Here is a 17,438-nt window from a genome sequence, read left to right as displayed (position 1 = left end):
GAAATCCTCATACCTGTATGAGTTCTTATCTCTTGCTAGCCTGCCTTTGCCTTTTTCACAAACACTGGGAGAAGGTGGAAACTGCTGGCCTATCTCCATCCAAAGGAAAAAACATCTCTTCCAAATAACTCAAAATTTAAAGTATATAGTCCATAAAAAGTGGTCTAATAGTCTCTATTCAAAGGGGTTCTTACATAAGGTTAATAAACCATGTGCAAAGTGTTCCTCAGAAATGTCCACCCAGTGCTGTTCAGCAAAAGTGCAAAAGATTTAAATTGGACCCATTTTGTATGAATCCTGTCTCTATGAACTTCAGAGGATACAGCACAGTGTTCGTCTCCTCTTGAGTAAGAGAGCTAAAAAGAGCAATTTTTCCTCACCCTGAAAAACTCTTTAGTGGAGCCTCCATCCAGGGTACCATAGGCAATCTCCGTCTGCTTGGCCAGGTCCTCTGCGCTCTCTATGGGGGAGACCATCCTCTCTACAGTGAGGAAGGCTGCCAGGTTGGCTGTATATGAGGAGATGATGATGAGGGTGAAAAACCACCAAACTCCTCCAACAATTCGACCAGAGAGGGACCTGGAGACAACAAGGAGGAAGGGGAGAGGACATTAAAAAAAACCTTTATTAAGGCTCTCACTTTCTCAGGAACACCTTGTTCACACTGAGTTTGTGCCTGCCCAGTACAAAAGGTCTGATCTGAAGCAGCTCTGAGAAGTTGGGTTTAAGGACGTTGCTTGAAGGTGGTCACTCTTTTACTTTACTGACGACTGAAGCAGCAAACTTTCAGACACAAACCTCAAGCTGGCTTTTCTGACCTTGAGGCATTCAGACATATTAATAATGTTCAAGAAAACTGTCTTTTCAAACCTCACCATATCTTAAACAGTAGTATCTATATGTATATACTTGCACTTGGCTCTATTGTCAACAAACAATTATCATACTTATGCAGATGATGCACAACCTTATATTTCACTATCTCCTGATAGAAAATATCTGAAAACATCGTGTTGTGCTCTGGGACATTGTGATGAGCATTTTTCAATTTTAATTTTATTTAAATCCAGAAAATAATCAGACAAATCTATAATGAAATAATTGTTAGTCGCAGCTGGTATGGTCTGCCTGCTTCTCTGTAGATCCAACACTTCGGTGATGGCGTGGCCTTCTGTCTAGCATTATCATTTGGTCGAAATTTCCTCTTGATGACAACTTTGCTTCATGAGGGGCCATATTTCCATTAAAAGTTCAAACAATATTCATAGTCCCTAGAGGAATAATCATCATATCTTTTGTGACAACCCCCCTCCCTCCCCCAACCTTCCCTCATGCACAACCACCAAGATGAAACTTTCCACAATAAGAGATATCAAACACTTTTCATATCAAACATAGCAACTACTCTTTCACGGGTCCACTCAAGTAAACATTACATCCTAATGCAAAACAATAATGTCAATTAAAATCAAAGGGAGCAAGAACAACTATGACACCATCAACTATGCTTGACTGACAAATGACACAGTCGACAATCAAAATTTTTGCCGACTAATTTCTTCATCATTAACTAATAAGTAAAAGTTATGTTTTTTTGTTTTTTTTCATATGTTCATCAGATCATTTTTTTCAGTAATTTGAGAAAAACAAGTAAAAATCAGCTGCTTTTCCTCAAAAGCCAATATGGCCGCCGGGAGATGTGTCACATCATCACAGAGGCTGTTAGTTTGGCCTGAGACCAAAGTTGATCTGATCTCAGCTGAATTACTGGACACATTATGTACAGTACACGTGTACATGTGTGTTATTCTTACTGTGCTACAGTAGGTGTGACGGCTCTGCCCTCGGGGAGGCGTCCATACCTCACATAAGCATTAAACACGTTCACACATTCACACAAATCAGATGAAAGACGCATGTCATGCACGCACAAACACACTCACATACACACACACACACACACACACACACACACACACACACACACACACACACCCTGATACTGCTCAGCCCTCCAGGCCTGTCCAGCTCAACTAAAGGTGACCCTGTGTGATGTAAGTAAGAAGTGAAATGAGGGTTCATTTATCGGCTGATGTTTCAGAGTTTCAGCCTCTTCAGGGACCAGCAGGAGACGGAGGTGCAGATTTTAATCAACTTCCTTAATTGATAGTTAACATTAATGATCAATAGTCAGTTAATGCACAATAGAATCTAACCTAATGAGCTTGCAACGGGCTGCACCCGTCTTCTGAAACCACAACACAAGACTGTGGATTTTCATTATCGTGGATCTGGTCTCAGTTAAAGGGCAGTTTTCATATGTGGAAAGTTTTGAAGAAAGAAAGAAAGAAAAAAGAAAAAAGAAAGAAAGCAGAAAACATAATGAATGTCTGACAAACAAAGAGCATCAATAGAACTTCAAAGAGCAACTTATCTTTAATCTTTGCATGATTAATTGTGTTGTGAGCCAATCAGAGGACAGGATCTTAGCTTCTCATCTGATTGGCTGACTGTTTTTTGAGTGATCTAATAAAAATAAAGCAGATTTCAGGTAAATATTACAGAAACCAAATCCTGCAGGGTTGGATGGTGGGTCCAGGTGGGCGGGGCTTGTGGCATAGCTGAGAGCGGTGACTGCTTTGTTGTGACATCACAAAGTTCCAGAAGTCCTGACGGCTCGTTTTAAGGCTCAGTCTCTGAATACAGGCTGTGTGCATTTCTCTGTGGACTGAGGCTTTGATACTTTCACAGTATTAATATAGAACTTAGACCTGCTTTATAATCAAAAACTAAATATTTTGACAAATATTTCCTGTATTGTTTTGTTATCTAAAACATGAACATTTTGAAGTTTAATATCTCAGAGCTGCTCATGGTGCCTGCCACCAATCCAGCTGGGCACACACACACACACACACACACACACACACACACAGACAGCCTGTATGCTAAACCTACAGTATATAATGTAGAAGGATACATAGGACATCGCTTTAAGTAGGTTATGAGGAAACCAATTGCTGAAAAATTCATATATGCGTGCACGCACGCACACACACACAGCGCAGTACATCTAGAATAGAAGCCGCCTCAGGCCTTAACACAGCAGTAACATATAACAAACCCGGCAGCGCGTCACATAGGATCGTATGTTTCATCATAACGTGTGTGTGTGTGTGTGTGTGTGTGTGTGATAGTACTGTATGTCTACATTAATAGGCGCTGAACATCACAGATGGTCTGGTTTTGTATCACAGTTTGTAACAGGACAGTTACAGTGAACTGGGTCCTCTCTTTCTCTAAAGCAGCGGTTCTCAAAGTCCCTCAGAGGCCCTTGAGGGAATTCCTGGGGGTCCCCGGCAAAAAGGGGAATAATTTATTTTCACTGTAATTCCATCCATAAGTAACAATGACAGAATGAGTGACTGTTTTGGTCAAGGGTTTAAACACTTTCTGTAATAAAACATTTAAAGGTAAAAATCTGATCAGATGGGGGTCTGTGGTCTAGTTTGGGTCAGTTTAGGGTCCTTGACATGAGTCATGTTTGAGAACCACTGATCTAAAGACTGTCTGAGGATTCAGTTTCAGTTTTAAAGGAGGATTACTGTTTTTTTTCCAACTTCACTCTGTGAAGGACTCTCTTCCACATACACATGATTTTTATATGAAAACTGTCTGAAACACAGATAGCAGCCGTCTGGAGAGACCTTTACACTGACTAATAGGGTCTACATTCAGGTCACCTTTCCAAATCACGCCGTATATTCATCTGCAGAGAGCGAGTGGAGAAAATCTAAACAACAGTCAGGTGTTGTGTTTGCCCAGGTGTCCTACCTGGGCGAGATGTCACAGCCCTGCTGCATGAAGGCCCCGAGTGAGAACCAGAGAGAATTGAAGATCCCAAAGTCGTTGGTGTGTTCTGGAGTCTCCTTTTCCTTCTGCTGGTTCTGGTTCTGGTTCTGAGACTGGGAGAACCCTGAGAGAAAGAAAAAAAAAACTGTTAAATAATGACCAAGCAGCACCATGAAACCAGAAACATGATGATGATCTTTCATGGTCTGGTCTTTTTCTCTCTCTATTCTCCTCTCTCCTCCCCCTCCCCCCCTTTTTTATCTCCTCCTAAACCCAACCGGTCGAGGCAGACGGCCGCCCACCCTGAGCCCGGTTCTGTTGGAGGTTTCTTCCTGTTAAAAGGGAGTTTTTCCTCCCCCCCGTCGCCAAGCGCTTGCTCTTGGGAACTGTTGAGTTTTTCTCTGTAACAAAGTAAGGTCTTGACCTTACCCTGTAAAGTGCCTCGAGATAATGTATATTACGATTTGGCGTGATACAAATAAAATTGAATTGAATTGAATAATGATGATGAGGATGAGATACCTGGAGAGTGAGCGAGCTCAGAGGAGGAAGTCGGCAGAGCTCGTCGAGAGGCAGAGGAGACCACAGTTTCATCTTCATCATCAGAGTCCTCTCCCTGCCACTCGTAAGGACTGAACCGACTCACCTGAGACGCAGAGACACGATCGACAGGATGTCAGTCTCCTCAAATCAAAGCTGAGACTTTAATGTGTTTAATTTTTGCTGTATGTGCAGACACAGCAGCCCCTCCCCTCCTCACCAGGAAGAGCACCACGCTGACTCCGATGTAGGCGAAGACGATGCACATCCAGATCTCGTAGGCCAGCGGGTCGAGGAAGGAGAAGACGCCCGGCTTGGACTTGGTGGGTTTCTTGATCATGATGGAGATCCCCAGAGACATGAAGGGCTTGGTGAAGTCGATCACCTGCTCTCGCACCAGAGTGATGGTGAGCGGGGCGACTGCCACGTCGGCTTTCTGCAGGGGGAGAGAGGGAGGAGCTGAACCGCCACTGCTGCCTAAAATACTAGAGCAACAGATGTGGATTCTTCCGCCGCTGAAAATAGTTCCAAAAAATGCACCATTTCCTCCTGCTTGTTTGTTGAAAAGCCTCAGTGAGCAGCTGTTCTGGGACATTTTTTAAACATAAAACTATAGATAGAGGCGCTTTTAAAGAAGAGCGAAAAAAACACAACACAAGATTTAAAACCTTCAAATTTCACATACGGTAAAGTAATAGCTCTGAGTGAGTGAACTTTAAACCAGTCGAACCTGAACTACAGAAACGGACTCATATGAGGATTCTCTGAACTTGCTGAGGTCTGACACTCACCCCGTACACCAGTTCTCCCACCATGCCGTTCCACATCTTCGTCTCGGCGTCTCTGGCGCCGTACTTGCCGTCACCCACCAGCTCGAGGCGGTAGGCGAAGCCGACGTGTTTGGCGATCTCCGAGGCCAGCTCAGCACAGTAACCCTCATACCTGTCGTTTCCCACGAACTGCTCGTGGTTCTTCTTCAGCATCATGTAGGGAGCTTCCTGTATGAGACAGATGGTGCAGAGGTCACTGCAGCTCCTATTATCAGTTCATATCTCATCCTCTTGTTTTACATTATGCTCACTCTCTGTCGCTGGTCTCTTTATTGTTGTTTGACTTTATTTTTTTTCTTGAGCTTGTTTCACTAATTATCGCTCCTTTCTTATATATTATGCAGAGCTTTAAACTTGACACTCAGGCTGCAGTCGAAAAGTCAGAATAACCTCGTCTCCTGACCACTTCTCCTCGACCTTGATGGAAAATGTCATGAGGTGAAGGAAAGATGTGAAGGAGAATTCATGAGGACTTAGGAAAAGACACAGCGTTACGCGGAGAATCTGACTTATACTACTTATACTACTAAACTTTATTTATAACACATGGACGAAAAATCCTCCTTTCCTAACCACAGACACAATGCAAACAGGACTGAAATGTCGAAATAAGATAACATGGCAGGAATACACTAGTAGAAAGAGACTGCCACAGATTCAGTTTTTAGTTTGATATGTTTTGCAAAACCAAGAGAATTAACTTAACCTGAGGTATTTTCTGTGCCTCTGCTGGTGGGTTGGGTTCTGACAGGTTCCCAGTCTCCAGAACATTCACATTCTGTTGTTGAACCTTTTCCTCTCTCCTCTGTCTTTTTTTGATTAGCATTAGCGTTCTTGTGTTTTGCAGACTGGGTAAAAAGACTTCACACATAAACAACAGCAGATTCTGTCACAGCTGAAATAATCCGTCTGCTGGTTCTCTGGTTAATGTGCTCGATGTCTGTGCTCAGCCGAAGACTGTTCAGCTCTTCTCCAGAGAAACGATCAGCTGATTGCATCGGGAGGAGCTCATCAATTAAACAGCTGTTAACTGAGATGTGTCATATACATTTATTAACTTTTCATATTTTATTTTACAGTTGTACCTCCAGCTGAATCAGTCGGCTACACATCTAAACTGAATCATTGTGTTTTTGTTTTTAACGATTTTAGTTACTTTTAGATGTTGAAGACTGAACCTCATCAGGATTCATTAAAACAGTTTTAACCCCGACCCTGGCTACTCAGGATGATGATGTCATGACCATCAGTGTTTTTTTCCTCATGTTACACAGCCCAGCTTACCCCAAGCTAAAATAAACCCACTCCAAATAAAACCAGCAGCGAGTCTCACCAGGATGGTGGTGACGACGTAGGTTCTGTTCTGCAGACCGTAGAACTCCTCCACCACCGGCCGGTACACGGCTGTGTTCACGTAGCCTCTCTTCTCGTTCCAGTAGCCGATCTGGACACACAGCAGCACCGTTAGATCACACTGTTGTCTCCCACTCATCAACGTCTTCACTTTAATTGTGTTGGTTGTATTATCATGTCGCCCAGCATCATTAACGAGGGGATGAGGGGGGCGTTCGATGTGATGTTTATTAATGTTGAAAATAAAGCAGCAGCAGTAGATACAGAGAACAACAGGCCGACTCTGTGTTGTTGCTTGTGAACAGTGTGTTTCACTGTCTTTGTGTTTTAACCTGTGATTAGACTGAAGCCCATTATCCATCCCTGCAAAATACCAGATTCATTAAGCTGCAACCCCACAAACCTCTTATCGAACCTTTTATCTCTCCTCATTATTTTTTATTATCAAAGATCTTTATTGTTGGAAATTTGCCTTTGGCTTCACAGGCTGGTTAAAGGACATAAATAAATACGATAATAAATTAGCACAACATGCACAGTAGAGACATTTACAGACATGACTCCAGTGTAAATGGTGAGTTTACCAAAGTTAATCATTTGGTATAAAGGACTTTCTGTAAAGGTTTTGTTGCTGTTGCAGCTCTACAGCTTCTTCCTGAGGGCACATAGTGAATTCCTTAAAAACGATGATGAACAGGATCAGACACAGTTAAAGGTTAAAACACTTTCTACAAGACCTCAGTAAACAGTCTCTAAAATGCTCTTGCTCATCTCATCAGTCCAATTTCCTGATAAGATACAAGCACTGCATCGCTTTTTTAAAGGTCCCATATAGTATAATTGATTATAAAGCAGGTCTAGGTTCTATATTAATACAGTGAAAGTATCAAAGCCTCAGTCCACAGAGAAATGCACGCAGCCTGTATTCAGAAACTGAGCCTTAAAACCAGACGTCAGGACTTCTGGAACTTTGTGATGTCACAACAAAGCAGTCAATGCCCCAAGTCCCGTCCACCTGGACCCACCATCCAACCTTGCAGTATTTGATTTCTCTGAGTGTTTTCCTGAAATCTGATATATTTTTAATGAATCACTCAGAAAACAGTCAGCCAATCAGAAGAGAGGCTCAGAGCCTCAGAAGAGAGGCAAATTTCCAACCGTCATGGACAATAAAGATCTTTGATAATAAAAAATAATGAGGAGAGATAAAAGGTTCCATAAGATGTTTGTGGGGTTGCAGCTTAATGAATCTGGTATTTTACAGGGATGGATAATGGGCTTCAGCCTAATCACAGGTTAAAACACAAAGACATTAAAACACACTGTTCACAAGCTAAGACACAACAACACAGAGTCAGAAAAGTGTAAAATATGGAACCTTTAAAAAAAAAAAGGACATAACATTTCTCTTCGACCGACAGTGAACTGTGTTGTTGTAGTTCAGCAGAGCGGAGACTCTTCTCCAGAGGAACACCACTAACAACTGTAAGATTTCTGTCTTCTCTACCAACAACAGCTGATCTTTTACTTAACTTTAGTTTCTCTCAAATGATGAGAGATAAACTTCATGAGATTGTGTGAGGGATTTTAAAGTACTCAGATTTGATAAGCGGATCAGTTTGGATTCAGTGAAACGCCATCAAACACCGACCTGTTTCCATCTGAAGCCTCAACCTCTGTGTGACATCCCATAATCTACAAAGCAAGCATCACCATGGACCTTATTAGAGGGAGGCCTGGTGCTGCACTGCTGTTGCATCTGATGGGGTTTAACAAAAAGCTGAAAGTCTGCAGGTTTTAACACCAAACAACTGCAGCAGCAGCTGATTTGACTGATTATCACACGTTTAATCAGAGAGGAGGGAGCTCATTATTGAAACGAGCTGATGTAGTGCAAACCTGCCGACTCCTGAGCCTCCTCCTGACTCCTGACTCCACCAAACTTCAGTTAAAATTAAACCAATTTAACAAAAACAAAAACAAAAACAACGAGCAGCAATACCTTCCTGGGTCCGGTGTGGCTGAGCTCCATCACGGTCAGGGTGTAGTTGGTGCGATGTCCTCGCTCATCAAATTGAACGCGACCCGTCAGCCCCTCCAGACGCACCTGCAAACACACACCATTGTAAATCTGTTACAGCATGAATCAGCGTTAAAATCATCTGCCTGGTTTTCCTCAAACTGTTTGTCTTGAACAATTTTCTCAAAATGTCAAAAATGTGTTTTTCTCTAAAGGCTTGTTAGCGACTCAAGGTTTGTAGAAATGGAAATTTTATTTGCAGGATGTTGGATGGAAGTGATCATGGCCTCATGATGTTGTCTCACTGTTACTGTGACTACATGTAGACACAATGATGTAATAGTTGTTTTAATTTAGCTCATCGTCACAGTAACAGGATGGTGTCAGCATTTTCTTTACAATTGGAGGAAGATGAAGACTCAGGCTGCTGATGATGAAGAGTTAGTTTCGTTCCATTTATGAATCAGATCAATTAGCTCGAGAATGACGAAGCTAGTTCAGACCATATGGGCTCTGGATGGGACAATGGTCAACATACGTCTAAGCAGCGGTCCCAAGAGAAGTTTGAGCTCATCTTCCTGGTGAATGTTTGTTTGGCGTCTTGTTCAACAAGCGAAGGTGCAGAATAAGGCATACAGCCCCAGATTTCCATTTTTTTACAACCATGTTGATAAAATAATAATGATAGCTGAGGATTTTTAGAGTTTAAAGTCTGAAAAGAACTTTAATTGTTAATGTGCTGCTGTTTTGTGTAAGTGTGTGTGTGTGTCATTGCATACCTGTTGCAGGGCTCTCTGGATGTCGATGCCCTGACCCCAGGGAGCAGGGGGGTTGGCTAGACACTCCCCTGCGTTGCCGCGGCGAGAGATGTCGATCCGCTGCCGCCGCAGGTTCTGGAAGGCTGTCGCCATGACGGTGACGCCGTCGTAGGTCAAAGCTCCTGTGTACTGAGACCCGGCAGCGTTGTTTTAGATTAATGTTAGAATCTCTCAGGTTTTCATGACATCAAACCCTGCTTTTTATCCAGTCTATGGTCTGTCTTTTTCAGCACGAGCCGCTGTTCCCGCTCTGGATTCAGATTACCTACCTATGACTGAGCAACTGAGAGGAAACGATGCAGCATGTGATCCAGTGTGACTGCCTGTCTGTTTAGTATTCACTCCTGCAGCCATATCAGCGGAAATCGTACTGAAGCAGTGATATTTAAAACCAAGAGCCGCACTTGTATCTAAAGGGACCAAAACACAACCAGTCCCACAACATGAACAACTGTACAGGTCGTTTTTATTAACTCTCTGATACGACCCACAGGAGCGTCTCCTGAAACAGCGCCTCTTTGGCGGCAGGCGTACTGGACCTTGGTTGTCATGGTTTTTCCTTTGCTTCTGTCATAATTACAATGGCCACTAGATGTCGCCCAACAACTTAACTCTGGTTTATAATAACCTGCTGCTCAGACGACCTGTGAGCTGTTTTTTACAAGAAAGTCTGCTAAAGTGACCTGTGCATGTACCTTTATAATGTGCTGCAGCTGATCAGCTAATTAGCTTCTAGCTTCTATCCTGCAGATGCAGGATAAGACGTGTTCATGTGGCAAGTTTATTAGGTTCACCTGTAAGCTCTAATGTCCAGAACAAAAGCTCAGATATAAATATATTGTATCAACTGGACTGCATTATACTGAAACATGTCTGTGATAGTCTCCTCGTACAGGACATCAGAAGCACAGAAAATAAAAAACAGTCTAGTTCACCATCACAAATATAAATATTTGATCTTTTCTTGGTGATTTACAGAGCAGGTCTGTACACTGGAGACATTTAGGTTTAGTTGGACTTCAATAATTTATATCGCTACAATGGTTGCACTGGTTTGTGAGTGTGTGTGTGTACCCTCAGCCTCCTGCGGGCCAGTTTCAGGTCTTTGCTGTCGAAGTCCAGCCAGTCCTGGTTGATCTTCATCACAGCTGGATTGGACCGGTTCACCAGCTGGAAGCCCGTCACGTTCGGCCCCAGCTTCTGAAACTCTGTGACGTTCAGGTCCATGAAGCCCTGAGACACACACACACACACACTTTCATTGCCTGAACTCCTCCTGAACACACACGTTTGTGTGGTTCCTCCCAGCGAACCGACAGACTCACCAGATTGGCCAGGATGTAGTGGTAGTTCTTCAAGTTTCTCCTCTGAGCAGCGATCTGAGTGAGAGAAAGTCAGAACAAACCATGTGATAATTACATTTTCCTGATGTTTCTAATGATGATAAAAAGCATCCATTACAGATTCATCACACTCATCTGTGTGTGTGTGTGTGTGTGTGTGTGTGTGTGTGTGTGTGTGTGTGTGTGTGTGTCCTCTCAAACAGCTGCTAATTGGAAGACCCGGTTCCTCTTTGAGGAATTAATTGCTCATCTTCACCATCGGAAAGAGATGGAAAGAAAGAGAGAGGGTCTGCTCAGATTTATGAGTCAACTGACACAGGCCAGGAAGAGAGGAGGAGGAGGAAGAGGAGGAGGCAAAGAGGGGAGAAAGAAGAGGAAGGAAGATGGAGAGAAAAGGAGAAAATGGAGGAGGAAAGTAGGAGGGAGGTTATAAAAAGGAGGAAGAGGAGGAGGTAGAGAGGAAAAACAGCTGTAGAGAGGAGAGGAGGAGGAGGAGGAGGAGGAAGCAGGTGTTGGCTCCCCTCTCCCTTCCAGGTCCAGCTCTTAATGAGCATCATTTGATGAACGTTGGCTAACACAGCTGGTCTGAACGCTGCTCACTGCTCCTTCATCCCTCCCTCCTCTTCAACTCCTCCTCTCCTTCCCTCCCATCCTCTGAACTACTTCCTTCTCTCCTTCTTGTTGCTGGGGTCTAATTTAAATGCGAGTAGAACAGCAACTAGTGATTATTTTCATTATTGATCAATTATTTTTAGTCTATTAAACATAAAGAGAATGAGAATGATGCTCATCGTAACTTCTCATCTAACAAGGTGACGTCCTCAAATTACCTATTTTGTCCAACCAACTGTCTAAAAGGATGTTAAATGTTTAACTTTATTTGTTCACAATTGGTTGCCAATAAAGTGATTTTTTTTTTTTTTTTTTTTTCCCAAAATTATCACCAGCTATTTTTCTGTTGACAAGTCGACTAATGGAGGAAGAAAAAGATAAAAGGAGTGATAAAATCCACAAAAGTACATGTGGTGCTCTTTAGCGTTAGCATGCTAACATACTACAAGATATTTCTGGACCAGAGTGGTGGACTGACACTGCCATCGACCACCACAGCATCAGTTATTTCAGCTAATGTCCAATAAGGTCAAGTTTGCGTCAAAGAGACAAAGCCCTCCAGTGGTCAGAGGAATTATGACTTTTGTCCATTGGCAGCAAATGAGGAAATAGTGTTATGTAAAGGAGCCACTAAGTCTGCTGCTGTTCGCCTCTCATCTGCAATGGACAGTCAACACTGATTTCTGTACTGTTGACACAACTGAGAGGCTCTTCAGACACCTGTGGGTGACATCCATCTTCACTGTCAGTATAGGTATGGTTGCTCTATGTGGATGGCAATGAGAGGCCATTGGTCGATCTACCACTTGGGTCCAGACTGAAGTATCTCAACAACTGTTGGACGCATTGATTGATCCTCTGACTTTTCTTCTAGTTCCATCAACAGGTTAAACATGAATTTATGACCAAATTCCTGCAAAAATTAATGATATTTCCATCATCCAAGTCTCGCAGAGCTGCTGGCATGGTGTAGACTGTGGTGCATGAGTAAACCAATGGTTTAGTATTACATTTCTCCTTCACTGAAGTTGGTCTTTATTGTAGTCTGCTTTTTTCCTGTTCATTGTCCTGAACCCTAACCACTTAAAATTAAATAATCAACCTGTCAGCTCAACTCATCATCACCACCCAGCAGATCCAAACCTCCACCTGATACCTCATTCACATTCAAACAAACTAAATGAACCAGATGAAGGCAAACTAGAGCCAGGCTGAACACCACCTGATGATTTCAGCCAAGCCGCAGAGAACAAATTCAGCTAAAGCCAGCAGCTTCATTTCACAGATCCAAAACACCAGCTGATACTTCAGTCTCTGTCAGCCAGCTGGAGTTCAGCAGGAAGAGAAGTTTCCCAAATGATGGCTGGTCTCTGGCCAGAGTTCACACTGAGCAGCTTTTGGATCCCTAAAAAATACATCAAATGTATTCCATAATATTCCAAAATATTCTTTTCACTGCAGAAATATGGTCCTGAACCATTTCGTCTTTGTGCGCACTTGCTCTCTCTGTTCTCTCTGCTGCCAGTTAATTATCAGCAAGGCTTAAATCAAAGTTCCATTAAAATGTGAAAACAGCTGCAACTGAAGAGCAGAAATATTCAGGAACATATGCTGAGTGAGAGCAGAGAGGAATACCAACAAAAATGACAAACACACACAGAAAATAATTAAAAGTTTGTCTGTTGTCTGACAACAAACCCAACTAGGTAAATCTTAAAATAAATATCCAGAAAACAAAGACTCAAAGACTGAACATTGTAGTTTACAACCTTTTCTCACTTCAAGCACCAAAAGCACCACATTGACAGCTAGTGTAACAGATGTTGTGAATTTATTTGCTCTCTTTCTGAGATTTAGAGGAGAAGATGTTTACCAATCTCATGAGCACTCAACAGATTTAGAATTACGCTTCTATAACTTTGTCAGAGTCCCAGTGGATAGTTAGAAAAACAGTGTAAAAATCTGTGTAGCTGAACCAGAGATATCCGTCTTTTATTTCACACATTTTACTTCCCTGTCAAAATCTGGTGTCTACTTTACATACAGTGCAACTCAACCAACAACACTTCAGTCAAGAGTTGAAAACACATGTGGCAGCAGTGCAATGCATAAAATCCTGCAGATACAGGTCAGGAGCTTCAGTCAGCATCAAAAAAATGTCATCTCAGTAACTGACTGTGGCATGATTGTTGGTGTCTGACACCAACAATCATGAAGTTTTCTGAAACTGCTGATCTCCTGGGATTTTCACTCTGGAGTTTTTACTCAGAATGGAGCCAACAGTAAACTAAAATAACCTCCTAATGGTTATTTGCCTCCGCCAACCAGCCAAGTTGCAAGAAATATAGACACAATCTCTCCCTTTTGAGCTACAGCTTTGAATAATCGCAAGAAGTGATTTTGCAGAGCATTATGATGTCACAGTGAAGTTGACCTTTGACCACTTGGATACAAATGTCATCACTTAATTTTATCCTTATAGACATTTGTGTTAAATGTCATAGTGTATGAATTCATAAGTTATAGCCAAAAATGTGTTTTGTGATCTTGACTTTGACCTTTGACCACCAAAATATAATCTGCTCATCCTTGAGTCCAAATGAATGTTTGTGCAAAATCTGAAGAAGTTCCCTAACAGCGTTACTTACAAATCGAGTTTACAAGAATGGGACGTCGGGGACGTCTAATTCTCTGTTCGCATGGCTTCTCATATCATCGTTATGCAGATGACACCAGACTATACTTGTTATTCCCAGACGACCCCACGGTCTCTGCACTGATCTCAGCTTATCCTCATGGATGAAGGAACACCACCTTTGACTAAACTGAACCCTCTCTTCTTTTTTTCTTTATGCCTTTATTGATAGGACAGTTGAGAGAGATAGGAAATGGGGGAGGCAGAGAGAGGGAATGACACGAGAGGGGGAATGACACACAGGATAGGGCTGCTCGGAGCGGGATTCGAACCGGGGCCACCTGCAGTGAGGACTATAGCCTCAGTGGTGCTCTACCCACTGAGCTAAACACCACCCCGAAAACTCATCTCTTCTGAGGGCACCTCCTCTCCTAACAACTCTCACACTTTATGACGTGTCCTCCTTCCTCAGTCGCCGTTTTCACACGTTAGAAAATACATTGATGGTCCCTCGCCTTCCGCTACGGACCCAAGATGGCAACCATTGAGGGTGAGAAGTGTCCATCACTTTACACTCAACTTTTTGACTGGTTTGAGAGTAACATCCAGTAACTTAGAGTGCACGGCATGTTGTCATACTTGTCAGTGTGAATGCACTCAAAATAGCAAAGGTGAGTATGGAAGTACACAAATTAAGAACAGCATCTGTTTCCAGTCTTTAGGCTAAGCTAAAATCATTCTCTCCTCACTTTAGCAAATTAGTGCATTTCCCAAAATGCTTGAGTATTTCTTTGAGGACACACTTCCACCCCAGACTACACAACCAACTCCAAACTTTATTCTTGACCCAAGAATTTCATCTGTGGAAACCTTACATAAAAACAAATTTCCACTCTGTTGTTTAGAGGACAAGTTTTCCCTGTGTTGTGATGCAGATTTAAGGGTTTGCTGTGTTTGTTCAGACTCTAACAGGCTCTTAACAGCTGGCAGACAACAGCAGCTTCCCAGACGGAGCTGAGAGGATGAAAAACAGAACAGCTACAGAGCCGAGCTGAGCCAAGCCAAGCCAAACAGTGCCAAGGCTTAAGAAAAATAAATAAATAAAAATAAAAAAAAAATACAGGTTAAAAGTCTTCTCTTTATTCCAGTGAGGTTCATCTCCAGCCCAGTGTCATGATGGTTCTGTTGGCAGCGTTGTCAGTTTTTAGTCGTGTTCACAGTGGCACGACAAAGGCTGATCAGCTTCAGCTTGTTTAAAGCTCGTTATCACTTCAGTATTCTATAATTATCACTGCATTTAATTCATGAGGTCTAATTAATCCCTGTCTGTCATCAGGTTATTGCATTCTCTGTTACCTCATCAACCTGCATATTAAATCTTATTTTATAATTTTTTGAAACACAATCCCTGTCAGCTCATCAGTGCTGGACTGCTCACTGTTGCTCACTTTGTGGCTCTTTTTTTTCCTTTATTTGAAAAAATACCCCATTTCTTTCAGATGTTTGTCAAGCAAGCAACACAACCTTTGGAACGTCCTGTCAGAATAAAAGCTCATGACAGCTTGAAATATAGCATTGCCAAAAAAATAAAATAGTTAAAGAGGAAGTGATTCTGTGGGTAACTGATGCTGATCTATTTTAGCACCAGGCACTGTGCAGCCTGCAGCCTAATGTCTGTTATTCACTCTCAACATGGATAAAAGCATAACGAGCATCTTCAGGTGGGGGGAGATTCTCTATTTGGACATTATAACTAAATATGGGACTCTCAGATTTAAAAAGTTTTACCAGGTTGAGGATGGAGTTGAGTCGGTCCAGCTCACAGTCGATGATGATCTGATAGTCCTTCTTGTAGTCCAGGTCGGCCAGCAGCTTGATGAAGGCTGACTCTGTCAGAGAGTCCAGGTTAACGGAGGTGACCTGCCAGCCCTGTTCCGCCGCTGTGTCCAGGATCCTCTGCAGCACTGACAGACCTGAGAGACAGCAGAACAACACACAACTCAGTGTTTCCATGTCATCTACCTTTATGTGAATGTGTTTGAGAGAACGAGACAACACTCTGGTCCACTTTAGCTCCAAAGCCAACTGATGCTAAAACCACAACATCTCATTTACATTTCTATTTCTGTTCAATAAACAAAATAAATCAGACGTCTCAGAGATGTTGGGAAGTGTATTTGTCTATTTCACGTTCCCACAGTTTTCAGAGTGACATTCCTTAACAAATATTGTGTGTCCCTGTTGCTCATAGCTGACAACTTCCACTTGCAGATATTTTCCATGTGAAACACTGAGGAGTGGATCCGAGGAGGCAGTGGCTTCTCAAACTGAATGTCAAGCTGTTTTTTTAGAGAAATCAGACTGTTGTGATGTTTGCTGTCTGCCTCAGGCTGGACTTGTCCTGGTGAAACTTCAAAAAGCCGCTTCACACTGAGACACCACAGAATGCTGATGGTTTTATTTTTGTTTAAGTGGCCTGATTTGAATAAGAAAAAAAATAAATATTGGTGATGATGATGAAGAATTACCAGAGACTGAGATTCATCACCTATCTTTAACAGTCTCCTCTCCTGGGCACTAATCCATTATTTAAGCAGAGAAACCAAACCTCACACAGAGTGTCAGCAGAAACATGAGACACAAACTCATGATCAAACCTTGAGAACCTGATGCAGGTAAAACAAAGACTGGGAGCCTCCAGCCACGCCAGAGGCTGTATTTAGACAGATTGCTGCATTGAGCTAAATGGTCACATTTGTATGCCAACAAGCTCCCAATGCTGTTGACGTAGCAGTGGTAAGGTTTACCATGTTCCCCATCTTGTTTTGCTTTGTTTCACAAATTGAATTGATTTTAAAAAGTATCGCTGAGGGTAACGGTAATGTCAGGAGTTTTGCAGTAGTATGAACATGAATGTCTGAACCGAAGGTCACAGCAATACATCCAATTTGTTGACACTGCTCAATGGAGTGGGGGTATTACTGAGGTCAGTGGGATACATCCTCTGGGAAGCATGAAAAGGAAATTTTGCAGTAGTGTGTAGTAGGTGTTGAAAACTTTAACCTGTTGGTGGAAAGAGAACCACCTCATTCCACATCACAATGGCGTGTGAAGCACTTTGAGCTGCATCCTTTCATTAAAGTATATATTGTGGCGACCCCTATTGCTGGTGATGGTATTGTACACCTCTCGTCGTTAGTGCTTCCTGGTGACACCTGGGCCCAGTGTTCACCAGCCTATAGAAGGCGCTTCCTGTTACTCATGTCTCTCTCTCTCCCCCTCTCTTTGTAGGCATCTCCAGTGGTGTTGGGAGCTGCTTTAGGTCTTCTGTTGTTCATTTGTTTGTTTTGTGGACCTTGCAACATCTACACCCATGTCCACTCACGCAACATACCCTTCACACTGACTTACTGATTGTCACACTCCATGAGTTGG

The 17,438-nt window shown here is 42.5% G+C and overlaps 1 protein-coding gene across 4 annotated transcripts in view; it reads right to left on the bottom strand.

The window, feature by feature from the left end:
- The window catches only part of LOC139637529 (glutamate receptor 1-like), a 73,516-nt gene that overhangs the window by 19,280 nt on the left and 36,798 nt on the right, over nt 1-17,438 (bottom strand). For all 4 annotated transcript variants that reach the window (XR_011694604.1, XR_011694606.1, XR_011694605.1 and 1 more), the window contains exons 4-14: nt 15,792-15,976; nt 10,739-10,792; nt 10,488-10,646; nt 9,375-9,542; nt 8,578-8,682; nt 6,556-6,666; nt 5,184-5,390; nt 4,613-4,828; nt 4,375-4,498; nt 3,835-3,976; nt 381-579 (exon numbers count right to left, since the gene is read on the bottom strand). Coding sequence is in view for 1 of the 4 variants with exons in the window: in XM_071506309.1 (XP_071362410.1) it covers nt 381-579; nt 3,835-3,976; nt 4,375-4,498; nt 4,613-4,828; nt 5,184-5,390; nt 6,556-6,666; nt 8,578-8,682; nt 9,375-9,542; nt 10,488-10,646; nt 10,739-10,792; nt 15,792-15,976 (1,670 nt within the window). In the remaining 3 variants the exon portion in view is untranslated. The remainder of the gene's footprint in view (nt 1-380; nt 580-3,834; nt 3,977-4,374; nt 4,499-4,612; nt 4,829-5,183; nt 5,391-6,555; nt 6,667-8,577; nt 8,683-9,374; nt 9,543-10,487; nt 10,647-10,738; nt 10,793-15,791; nt 15,977-17,438) is intronic.

Source organism: Trachinotus anak, unplaced genomic scaffold (genome assembly GCF_046630095.1).
Source record: "Trachinotus anak isolate AG129_WGS33_773 ecotype Australia unplaced genomic scaffold, CSIRO_AGI_Tana_v1 ptg000020l, whole genome shotgun sequence".
NCBI classification, from domain to species: domain Eukaryota; kingdom Metazoa; phylum Chordata; class Actinopteri; order Carangiformes; family Carangidae; genus Trachinotus; species Trachinotus anak.
This window is presented reverse-complemented; position numbering and strand designations above follow the sequence as displayed.